The sequence below is a fragment of the Populus euphratica genome, unplaced genomic scaffold (assembly GCF_000495115.2).
Source record: "Populus euphratica unplaced genomic scaffold, PopEup_1.0 scaffold267.1, whole genome shotgun sequence".
Lineage (NCBI taxonomy): Eukaryota > Viridiplantae > Streptophyta > Magnoliopsida > Malpighiales > Salicaceae > Populus > Populus euphratica.
In genome coordinates this window covers 370,167-383,139 of record NW_011500049.1, presented here as the reverse complement: position 1 = coordinate 383,139, position 12,973 = coordinate 370,167, and the positions used below count along the sequence as shown (strand labels likewise).

The window sequence follows — 12,973 nt, the reverse complement described above, 5'->3', positions numbered from 1 at the left end:
TCCTTCCTCTAAACTTCCTTCGTTGTCATCTTCTTTGCTTGCTCCATTATCCGAACCCTCATCAATTTTACCTTCCCAATCGCCTACCCCTATTCCCAATCTTGTTCCCCTCTATCGCTCTAGTTGCCAAACTGGTTCGCCGATCAAGCTCTAGGATTTTATCTGCCACAATGTTTACTCTGCCCCATCAACCTTATTGTCACTGGGTCCAATTAAAAGTACTCATCATCCTCTGGCTAAACATCTCTCATATCATAGATATATACCTCAATATAAATTTTTTGTTGCTCAACCTGGTACAATAATAGAGCCTAAGTCTTATTTAGAGGCTATTGTTCATCCTGAGTGGCAGAAGGCCATGGACTCCGAATTGCAGGCTCTCCAGGCCAATGGCACCCGGACTCTTACTTCGCTCCCTGCTGGTAACACTCTTATTGGTTGCAGAAGGGTGTGTAAAGTCAAGCTCCGATCAGATGGTTCAGTTGAGAGGTACAAAGCACGACTGGTCGCCAAGGGCTTCACTCAACTGGAAGGCATCAATTATCAAGATACATATTCTACTATTGCCAATATTATTTTAGTTCATTGCTTGCTTGTTTTAGCCACCGCTCATGGGTGGTCATTGCACCAAATAGACATTAACAACGCCTTTCTTTGTAATGATCTAGCTGAGGAAATTTATATGTCTCTGTCGCCTAGGCATTAGTGACAGGGGGAGAATAATCTGGTATATCATCTACATAAGTCACTGTACGGCTTGAAATAGGCATCTCGCTAATGGTTCGCTAAGTTTTCAAAGGCTATTTGTTTTACTGGTTTCGTTCATTCTCGAGCCGATTACTCTTTGTTCACTAAAACACAAGGCAAACTCTTTACTGCTCTTTTAATACATGTAGATGATATTCTAATTACTGGAAATGATCTTGCTAGCATTGCTGCCACTAAAAATTCCTACATAGTCATTTTAAAGTTAAAGACTTGGGTAATCTAAAATACTTCCTTGGTATTGAGGTTTCTACTTCTAAGAAAGGGATTTTTATCTCCCAACAAAAATATGCATTAGAAATCATTGAGGATGTAAGTCTGTTAGGTGCAGCCCCAATTAATACTCCTATGGAACGAGGCTTGAAATTATTAGAAAATAGTGATTTGCTCAAAAAACCGAGTAAGTATTGAAGATTGGCTGGTAGATTAATTTACTTGACTGTTTCAAGGCCAAATATAACATATACAGTACATGTTCTAAATAGAGTTATACATCAACCCTAAAAACTTCATACGGAGGCAGCTTTTCGGGTTGTCTAATATTTGAAAGGTGCACCTGACCAAGGCTTATTTTTCTCTTTGAATAGTGACTTCAAGTTAAAGACTTATTGTGACTTGGATTGGGCAGGTTGTCCACTTACTAGGAGATCCACCGCAAGTTATTGCATCTTTCTTGGACCGTCATTAATATCCTAAAGGTTGAAGCAATAAAAAATAGCTTTTCTTTCATCTGTCGAGGCAAAGTATCATGCAATGACAGGAGCATGCTATCTATTAAAAGACTTGGGGCTAGCACATCATGAATCAGCTTTGTTGTTTTGCGATAACAAGGTTGCCTTACACATTGCAACCAACCTAGTTTTTCATGAGCGAACTAGAAACATTGAAATGGATTGCCATTACATTAAAGATAAGATTCAAGATGGTTCAGGGATTACAAGATATATGAGTTCTGCACACCAGCTGGCAGAGATATCTTGACCAAGCCTTTGGGCAAGGAGAATTGTGTTCCTATGATTCGCAAGTTGGGAGTACAAGATATTCACTCTCCAACTTGATGGGGAGTGTTAGGAAATTAAACTTTAATATTCTCTTTATTTAGTAATAGATAATCAGTGTATATTATCTTCCTATTGTAATGCTTATCTTGTAGCTTGACAACCTGTAATGTAGCTTTTCATTCCTGACTTGTAGGAATGATTTATTGTACAAATACATGACGTAATATCAATAATATTCATTCAAGCAAATTATATATGCCCTCTGTCTTTTCAATTATAGGATTTCTTGTGTTAATTATAGGGGATCCATACCCATTATAACTGTATATTTACATACCTTCTCAATTAATTTAGGTTTGGTTGCTAGCTATAAGTGCATATTTACCTTCTTAACTAGTTTAGAGAATTAAATTCATATGCAATATAGAACAAACTCTTTCACTTATTCTTATGTTTTGTTATGGTATCATAATAGTAAATAATTTTTTTATCATTTTTTTTAAAGTTTTCTGCTAGCTTATTAGTGTTCGAGGGAACTCCTTATCAAAAAATTATCTTAACCTAATAACTTAAGTTGTTATGTTGAGATGGTTTTTTAACATGGTATCAGAGCCTTGATAATCAAGTGATCACGAATTTAAATCTCACCATCCCTATTTATTTGATAAAAATTAAGCACAAAGTAACATGGATTTATACAAATTTCAAACCCAAAAGGCGTTCACTTGAGGGGGTGTGTTAGAGAATAATATAAATTATATATTGAAATCTTATCTAACAATATAAGCTATTGGGTTAAGATGGTTCTTTGACATCCCTACCTTTTCTCTTCAAGGTGTTTCACTTTTATCTTGCTGCACCTATATTATACTTTTACTCCATTATTTCTGGTGTTCACATCCTTCGTGACACCTCCGATGCTATTAAATCCACCATCATTCGACTCGTTCCCAGTCCACTATTCTTGGTAAAAGTTGTATGTTTGTTTTCTTCATCAACCATCTTCTCCTTCACTGCTAGCCTTTTGTTAACTTTGTTCAACCATTTCTTTTTGTTACGAACAATATTTACTTGAATTTATAAGTTCCAATCCATGTTGAATTGAGGTGTGTAAGAAGTCGATTGCTAACTGTCATTATATTAAATCTATCATATCTAAAACATTTTTTAAAACGATTTAGCTTATGAGGTAATAGAAATCTGAAACCTAAATGAAACATTAACAAAGTTTTACACATCTAAGGTTCAGAGTGGTTATATTTCAAAGAGGGGGTAATATTAAAGTTGCGATTTCGGGAATGGGGGGATGACATTATCAGAAAATTGATAAATATAAATAGAAATACTAATATTGCAATGATTTTTACCAAAAGAATTTTCTATTTTTGTATTCATCGATAAATATTAAAAGAAAAATTCTTTTGGTATATACCGAAGGAATTGCAGTGAAAAAAAAAGTCAAACAATATGATAACAAGTAACTTTTACAAAAGGCATTACTAAAGGTAAAGTACTACCATAAATATACTAACGGAAAAATATCTTCAGTATATACTAAGAGATTTATGGAAAGTATTACAATGGAATTTCAAAAGACAAATCATATACTGACATGATATTTTTACTGATGGAATGATCGATAAAATAACTAATGAAATAATTTTGTGGTAACACCATTGGTGATACTTAATTTTTGGTTATAAGATAAATAATTTTTCATGTAATTCAGAACACATGCAAGTACTGTTTAATTAATCTTATCTTTCAGGATACCAAATTTTATTACACATTTCTTATTAACTATTTATGATTGTACTTCATGTATCAGGCTTCGCAAGTGGAAGGAAATGCTAGTATTACTTTGTATTTACTAAGTGTGAGTTCTGAAAGAAAGATAAAGTGTTACAACAAGTATTTCATTAATGAACATGTGTTTCAAAGTGAAAAATATATAACAGTAAAGCTTATGTTAAGGGATCGACTTCTAATAAGTTTAAAGTTGATTACTATAGGAAGTTGAAAGAGATCATTAAATTACAATATCATAGCGAGCAACATAAAGTATTTTTATTCAAATGTTATTGCTACGACATCATTGATAGATGAATTAGAGTAGATTATCATTATGGTTTGTCTGAAATTAATTTAGAGGCTAGACTTCACAACATCAATGATATTTTTATTTTCACCAAGTAATGTAAGCAAGTTAATTATACATGTATTCCTTCTTCTAGAAATGATCGTTTAAGAGTTGATTGAAACAATTCTATTAGTATATTTTAGAAAGAATTGAAAAATAATTAGCAAGTTAATTATTGTAAATATTCTTGTTATTATTAACTCATCAATGAAATTATAAATGATATTTTATTAGTAATATGAGAAATTTTGATCAGTAAAATTGTTAAATTTGATAAGAAGAGGAAGTAAATTGAGGGAGATATTGATGCAGTGTACATCAAGAAAAAAAGAAATTATATTAATTGACTTTGTAAGGTGTTTTAATAATTTAAAATAAAGGCTTCAATTACAAATGCAAAGGCCAGACGGCTCAAATAATGAAAGAAATGGAGAGCATATAATGCTACATCATTCACACGACATTCAATTCAAGCCTCAAGTTGATATATTTGTTGGACCATTGGGGTTAGGTTTTCTTTTATGATTAAGAGGTAAAGGAGTTCAAAAACTCACCGTATATAGTTGGATCAAATTGTACTCAAATATCATTTTCAAAAGTTCCTGATTCCTCGGTAATTTAGGGTTTTTTCTTATATATCGTCTACTGCACATTTTATCTGTTGAAAATGATTATCTAAATATATAGTTGAAGTTCAAGATCATGTCCTTCTTAAAAACAAAGATTTTGCACGCAGCAAAGTTTTGATTACCTAGAGGCCTAATTATGCACATACTTCCGTCACATCCGCATCATGAATTAAAGCCATAGTCCTAGTAGCTAGCCACAAGGATATGGACCAGTCGGCAATTGAAATCGTAAGAAAGTGAAGGTTGGTTTATCTCATCATCCCAGTTTCGTTTTTCAATTATCATGCTACTAGCTACATGCACCTAGCGAGGTTCTTGACCAATAATTTTTCCCACTTCTGTGCGAAATTCAACCATTCTAATCGCTTACTTCATTTATAAGAGTGGCAGCTTGATAGTATCCTTATTCGTGGGACACTCAACTGCCCTGGTCCCAAATCAAACTGTGAGTTTTGAACCGTGGAATTGTTTGATGAACGACTTTTAATATTCTAGTAATAAGGGAAGAAGAAATTGGGATTTACTTTAATCAACCCTCTAGAATTTACGTGTTTTATTCACATTAAAATAGTAGGTGGGTGTAGTTTTCGTTGACCTCTCCAAAATTTTACTGGGGAATGGACCTCAAATTGTGAAATTGCGCAAGAACAAATTTAAGATGGATAGAGAATGAGACAAAGAGGGCATTCATGAAAGGATTAGGAAGGGGGCCAACGTTGTTGAATTGAGGGAAGCAAAGGGACCGTGCATTGTCTCCTAGGAAGTGTATGAGGAATGGACTCGCGAGAGCATCATGTTAGATGTCACCAAGGGACTATGGTCTCCAAATTGGTCCCCGAACCCTCCACTCTTCCTCTATGTGTTTAAGTGGGCTTTGTGGTGTGGGGGCAGCTAAACGAGGGTTTCACATGCGATAATAACCCTTTTTCTACTACAAACCACGTGGCCACTTCAATTATTCGATCTCCCTTTCTCTCCTGTTCTTAACTCTAAACACTCAATTAATTATGTGGTAATTAATATGCCTAGGCTAATTATAACTCTATCGGGCCTGTTTCATTTGTCGACCTAAGAAAAATCCTAAGATAGGCCAAAATGGTAATTTGGATATGCCCTTTCCAAGATACCAATTCTTACATGTTTGAGCTCATCAATCGACAAACCAATAATTTCCTGCCCCAGAATCAGGTTCTTGATTGCTTATAAACTTAAACACACAAACAGTCCGTGTAATTTACTGATCTCAGTCTGGGTGTGTACATGTCCATCTCATTATTTGGGATTCCCCATAATTCTTTGCTTGTCGTCCCATAGCGAAGCTAGTGACTGTCATAATTATGTGTTCATAAATTGCTTCAATCAGATCATTCTAGCTATAGAGGAGACCTGCATGGTAAGAATGGGGGAGGGGGGCCAATATTTATCGAGCATTTAAGTTGGTTTGACCCTTTATTCTGGAAACATTATTGCCCTGTCATGTTTAGTCGTCGATATTTGTCAGTTTCAATAGTTTTGACATTTTATTCCACTAGTACCATAACACATTAAGAGCATATATGAATATAGGTGTGTTGACTTCTTCCTTTTCCACTTACCCTAAACTAAGAACCTTTTTTTAACGCAAGCTCTTGGTAATTTTGAATTAATTTTAAACTCCTTGAAGGAATTCGGTTTTATTTTATATTGGTGATTTTGATTTTAATTTTATACTCTGCAAATTATCTTTATAAAGATTTCTTTAATGGCTTAAGTTTTTAATATGATTTTTTTATAATATAATATAATATTAAAACTTATATTATAAAATAATCACAAGTTCAGACTAAAATAAAAAATTTAATAATATAAAGTATTCATATATCTAAGAAAATTTTTAAAATTCTTCTAATAACTTAAATTTTTAAATCAAAATAATTCTTTAGTATCTTAAAAGTAATCATAAAATAAAATTAATCAGATTATAGTTGTTAGTTTAGTTTAGTTTAGTTTAATTGATGTAATTATTAAAACTAAATAAAAGAATTAAAAGGAGTATGATTCCGCCTTGGATAATGGATATAACTTGGTGCCTAAGAAGTATTTACAATTTAGTGCTACATCAACTTGGATTAGGCAACATTTTCTAATTGACAATGACATTGAAATTGATTTTATTTTCATTTCTCTAAATTACTTGGTGTCGAGGAGAAGTCATGTCCTCAGTATAAGAAGTTTGCAGAACTCGCACGCCAGCTCAAAGAGTCTGTAGAACCCACGCTAGGCACAAGTAAGAATCCCAAGCTCAGTCTAAGTCAGAGTCAGAATTCTAAGCCTAGTGAAAGTGTTACAGAACCGACGCTGCAGCTTGGTTTATGGATTTTCTCATGTTAATGTACTTGTGTACCTCTTGTATCTAGTTTTATTATGTGCAACTCTTATGTGTAGTTTAGATATTTATGAAAAACACATACGAGGCTGCGTGCATAAGTATCAATAGCTAGGGGCTTGCTGCTATATCGTCATTCTCTATCTTTATTAATTAAAAATATACTAAGTCTGATATTGAAGTTATTCTATAAGAATTACCTTGATGATATGATGTAAATTGTAAGTTTCATGACTTCATTCAACTTGTTTTTAGATTTTTTTAATTAATTTATTTTTATCTTTATTTTTTAATGATGAATTAATTAAAAATTATACTTAATAATTTCTGTTGATATACTTTCAATAAAATTATCATAGTCTCATAATATAGATCGCAGATTTAACATGTTAACTGAGATTGATTCAAGTTAAATTAATATGTTATTATTTTAATATTAAAAAAAATATCATTTTTCAATTTGTTTTAGTTAAGTTATGTATTTACAAGTTATATGAATTGATTTTGAACATGCAAAATCAATTAAGTTAAATCGAATTAACCCTTACATGATTTACTTACATGATTTAAATCGACCTGCAATGTAACATGAGTTAATGATTTAGCATTCTCTAATCACATTAGTAATTAGAGTATGGATTCTTAAAAAGTTATTTCAATCTAAAAACTTTAATTACTATGTAAAATTTTAAAATATGATTTATATTATTTTCTAACATACTTTCTCAGGTAAAAGTTTTTGTTATTTTGAAACTTGTATAGAGTTATACTATTTTTTTGTACTATTAATTAATTTTAATTAAAAAAATAAAAATAATAAAATTTAAATTTATGACTGTCTAGTCAATCAGATTTTAAAATAATATCAAAAAATTATTTAGATAAAAATATAAAATTTAAGTTTTTAAATGAGATATAATATCAAATCTTTTTAAGTTTTTATAGCAGTAGTCGTTTTCAACTCTATATATTATTATTTTTATTGTTTATTTATTCTATATAGGATTGATAATTCTAACACTCTTGTTTACTTGCAGTATATTCTTGAAGTAGTCAAGTGAAATGAACTTGAGATAGCTCTGCTATTATATTAAAATATAATAGTTGAGTTTAGATGTGTTAGAATGATCCGTCAAAGATTACAAATTAAAAATACTAGTCATCTATAAATTAACCTTATTTTTACTTAAGAATTAGCATGTAATTATTATGTAACCTGGAAATCTTAAAGGCATATGTTAATAAAGATGTGCAGTCTCTGTATTAAACGCTGAATCTGTAACTTTGTCTGCTATTTTTTATTTTTCTTCTTCGTTCTTATATTTTTCTAGCTTATTCTAGATGCTTGATTTTAACATAACGGTATGAAACAAACTTAATTGTGAAATAATCTAAATAGGTAAATTATAAGTATTGGAGTTATTTTCACAACAAAAATGGCACCTACCGAGAAGAAAAAAGAGAAAGACCTAGCAGACGAAAGGGTCCCCATTCATTAAGCAACTACCAACCACACATCATATGCAGTCCTAGCTAGAGGCTGCTTCCAAGTAGTTTCAAGTTTCAACATTCCATTGATGACTCATCCACCTTAATGCTAGAACTTGAAGAAAGATTAAGAAAGTTATTTGATGATGATGAGCATGAGCTGTCCCTCACTTCACTTGACTACAATGGTGAAACAAAGCAAAGAAATATATCATATCCTAAAAAAGAGAGAGAAAAGTCCTCTAAATCTGCAGCTGATCACCACTACCACCACCACCATCTCACCTACCTCCCTAGCTTTGCCTTCCATATTTCATGCAGAGGCCGTACGACAAAGTAAAACTCTTAATATTTTTTTCCCTTTTGTTTTTGTTACAAAACACTCAATCAATGACATTCAATCCCTTACTTTTAACTCTTCCTTTTGACATTGAGTTTTTTAATACTAGTCCTAGCTAGGATCATATGACCATGACCAAAAAATATTGCTAGTGGGGGATGGTCAGAAATCAGGTAGCCGAAAAACTAAGTGCCGAAGATGGTTGGAATTAAATTGTTGCCAAATGCCAATAATTGCTTGAATTCGATGTTTTTTCGAATCTTTACCATACCCAGCTTGTAAAAACACACAATCTCATTAATTACCTCCTTCCCTTTATTTGTCACGCAACAAAGATTTATAACGAAACAATCCATTTTATCAGTCTCCACCGTCCATGCTTGATAGCTATATATCCTGAACAATGTAGGCATTTTACTCAAAATTGATGCTGGTTCAATGATTTGGGTCACTAAGTATATATGGGATAGTTGGGAATCAAGTTCAACTGTTTCGTTCAAGGGAATAGGGCAAGCTTTTCTTCACATTTCACATTGTTAACTAGGATTCATTGTTTTCTTTGCCATCTAGCTGGTTATAATATAATCGACTATTATAAAAATAAATAAATAAAGATTTATTAACATATTTATTTAGTGAGTAGTAACTAAGAGATTGAACCGACGGTCTAGCTACTTACCGTTTCTAGAGGCCGACTGACCATACTAGTTGCTAGCAAATCACTCCATCTTTCTAATTGTGTTACAACCTACACAACATGATGCCGACTAATTTCTTTCCATTAGAGACTAAAGGTTTGGCTTCAAATCAAAAGGTTGTGTTGTATGTAATATATACATCTATATGGCACTACGGATTAAAATTAAGCAGAAACAAAATGGGCCGATTTGAGTGCTAAAGAGGGAGAATGTGGCCGACATGGTTTGATAGGGCGAGGAGGCACATGGACCCTCGGTGGCACTATCTAGAGTTCAAGTTACCGTGGGTCACTTTGAGCCATTTTCTATAAGATTTCCTGTCGGTGTATAGCATTTGAACAACAATACCGCTACACTACTTGTATGTACAATCCTCTTTCCTTCTCTTAAACCTTGGTTCTTAGTTTTCTACTCCCGTATCTAAAAAAAAAAACATTTAGCTACATATAGCCCCACGCGATCTTGCATTTGGTGGATCACACTTTCAATCTAAAGGGGTATGGTATAAGGGCAACACTACCAGATTCGAGCACAGGAATGTGTGATGTCTTGTGGTACGGTGCAGCGCGTCGAATTAACATATGTTTGGTGTCCTGAGTAATTAATTATTAAGCATAAGAAATCCTGTCTCTGTGGTCAAAATAGTCTGAGTGATCTGTCTTTAATTGAACTTCTCTTAATAAGCCACTATATATATGCTAGCTACATTGATATGCAATTCATAATTCCTTCTTCCAAATCATATATTCCAATCCAAATAATTCTTCTTCCATTTCTTATCTCTTGTGCTTTTCTTGTCTAGAAAATTCCTTCTTGCTAGCTACTTGTATAGTCTGTTTCTTTCTTTTGCTAATATTCGAAGCTCTTTAGCTTGAAAACAACTTGTTCAATAGATAAACAAAATGAAGTTGTTGTCTAGAAAAGCCACGTGTAATACTCATGGCCAAGATTCCTCTTACTTCCTAGGATGGCAGGAATACGAGAAGAACCCATACGATGAGATCAAGAATCCAACAGGCATCATTCAGATGGGTCTTGCAGAGAATCAGGTTACAAAAACACACTACAGATGGGTCTTGCAGAGAATCAGGTTACACACTAAAAAATGTTTCATCTATCATCTATTTTGGTCCGTTAGATGGTAAGGTCTGGAATAGAGTAGAAAAACATACTCAAAATGATTCTTCTATCATCTATTTTGGTCCGTTAGATGGTAAGGTCTGGAATAGAGTAGAAAAACATACTCAAAATGATTCTTCTATCATCTATTTTGGTCCCTTAGGTGGTAAGGTCTGGAATACAGCTTCAGGCCTGTCATTCTATCCCTGTTTTTATTACAGAGATGTTACATACTGCCAATTATAACTGTTTATTTGCTTCCTGTGTCCTTGTTGTCGATAATCCTATGGAGTATATATTGGAATAATTACAGGTAGCTTACGTTCCATTAGCTATTTTTTGCAGCTCTCTTTTGATCTTCTTGAGTCATGGCTTGGTAATAACCAGGACGCAGCTGGGTTCAAAAAAGATGGGCAATCCATATTTAGAGAGCTTGCTCTTTTCCAAGATTATCATGGGCTTCCGGCGTTCAAGAAAGTAAGTTCATTATTGCTTGCTTTTTTAGGTCACACACGCACACATATACGTTGACGAATGATTTATGTATCTAACTAATAACCTTGGCTCCAATATTTTTTTCTTTACAGGCAATGGTGGAATTCATGGCTGAAATAAGAGGCAACAAAGTAACCTTTGATCAAAACAAAATAGTACTCACTGCTGGTGCAACTTCGGCTAATGAGACACTCATGTTCTGCCTTGCCGAACCCGGGGAGGCCTTTCTTCTTCCCACTCCATACTACCCGGGGTAAGCATATGATCTATATACTTTATCATCCTATATACTTTCACTGTTATTACTTACATTTCTACAATATTAATTGGTTATTTAATTATTCTTGCAGATTTGATAGAGATCTCAAGTGGAGAACTGGGGTTGAGATTGTACCAATTCAGTGTACAAGTTCAAATGGCTTCCAAATCACTGCACCAGCCCTTGAAGAAGCCTTTCAGGAAGCCCAAAAAAGAAACCTAAGGGTTAAGGGTGTCTTGGTCACAAACCCGTCAAACCCTTTGGGGACTACAATAACCCGCAGTGAATTGAATCTTCTTTTAAGCTTGATCACCGAAAAGGGCATTCATCTAATAAGCGATGAAATTTATTCAGGCACAGTTTTTAACTCTCCAGGGTTTGTAAGTGTCATGGAGGTTTTGAAGGATATGAAATGTGAAAGCTCTCAAGTTTGGAATAGCGTTCATGTTGTGTATAGTCTATCAAAGGATCTTGGTCTCCCTGGCTTTAGAGTTGGTGCAATTTACTCCAACGATGACATGGTTGTATCAGCAGCAACTAAAATGTCCAGCTTCGGTCTAGTGTCTTCTCAAACTCAATATCTTCTTGCTGCTTTGCTCTCTGATAAAAAGTTCACGAGGAATTATATCTCTGAGAATCAAAAGAGGCTTAAACAACGTCAAAAATTGCTCGTCAAGGGCCTTGAAAAGGCAGGAATCAGCTGCCTAAAGAGCAATGCAGGCTTGTTTTGTTGGGTTAACATGAAGCATCTCTTGAGTTCTAAAACGTTTGACGCAGAAATGGAGCTTTGGAAAAAGATTGTTCATCAAGTTAAGCTCAATATCTCTCCTGGTTCTTCTTGCCATTGCACCGAGCCAGGTTGGTTTCGAGTATGCTTTGCTAACATGTCTGAAGAAACACTACACCTTGCTATCCAACGATTGAAGTCATTTGTGGAGTCCATGAACATTAATAATCAAATCCATCACCAACTGCTGAAAAACTCAAGAAGACTGTCCCTCACCAAGTGGGTCTTACGGCTATCCTTTGATCATGACCGTGAGCCTGAGGAACGATAGCCAGGTAATTGTGTGATCAAGTGTGAACATTAAAAAAAATTCACCAAAATTTTGTTTTGGTTAATAAGAGATTTTTTTTCTTTTCTTCATTTGTATAAAGTACATACACTCTACCACTGCGTGGATTTGGAGTGGCTCGATCTGAACTAGCTAGATTTCTTTTGTAAAACTTTGTGTTTATTCCCACCCGCCCCTTCCATAAAATTCTTCGAATCAAGAATATCATGATCAATGTTATTAATTATGAGTTATATATCTAACATAATGAAAAAAACAAAAAAAAAAAGTTGTCTTCTTACTCCTCCTCCTCCTTGTGAATAATTATGACATGATTGACTCATTTACATAATGTTTGTTTTTCTCTCAAAATAAGAAAACTAGAGTCAGTGAAAATAAAAATAAAAACATGTTTCGTATTTTTTATTTTTAAAATACATAAATTTACGTAAAAATTATTCAATAATTATAAATTCATTTAGTGTCTGTGTTATATATTTTCAACCAAAGTCATTCGTATCTATTCTATACATCTCATTTATATCCTAAACCAGTAATCAATTGCAAACTCGAATATTTATTAGTATGTTTGATCACTACATTTGCAAATTACTTTACT

General features: G+C 33.4%; 1 protein-coding gene across 1 annotated transcript; it reads left to right on the top strand.

The window, feature by feature from the left end:
• Positions 1-10,178: 10,178 nt before the first annotated feature.
• LOC105107619 (1-aminocyclopropane-1-carboxylate synthase 3-like) lies at positions 10,179-12,562 on the top strand. Its single transcript, XM_011001616.1, has 4 exons — positions 10,179-10,475; positions 10,891-11,022; positions 11,133-11,293; positions 11,391-12,562. The coding sequence occupies exons 1-4, from the start codon at positions 10,329-10,331 to the stop codon at positions 12,355-12,357; spliced, it is 1,407 nt and encodes a 468-aa protein (XP_010999918.1). The 5' UTR covers positions 10,179-10,328; the 3' UTR covers positions 12,358-12,562.
• Positions 12,563-12,973: the final 411 nt, after the last annotated feature.

Coding starts and splice junctions, on each gene's coding strand:
- LOC105107619 (XM_011001616.1), top strand. CDS start 10,329: ATGAAGTTGTTGTCTAGAAAAGCCACGTGTAATACTCATGGCCAAGAT. Junction 10,476..10,890: donor TGGGTCTTGCAGAGAATCAG/GTTACAAAAACA, acceptor TATTTTTTGCAG/CTCTCTTTTGATCTTCTTGA. Junction 11,023..11,132: donor GGCTTCCGGCGTTCAAGAAA/GTAAGTTCATTA, acceptor TTTTCTTTACAG/GCAATGGTGGAATTCATGGC.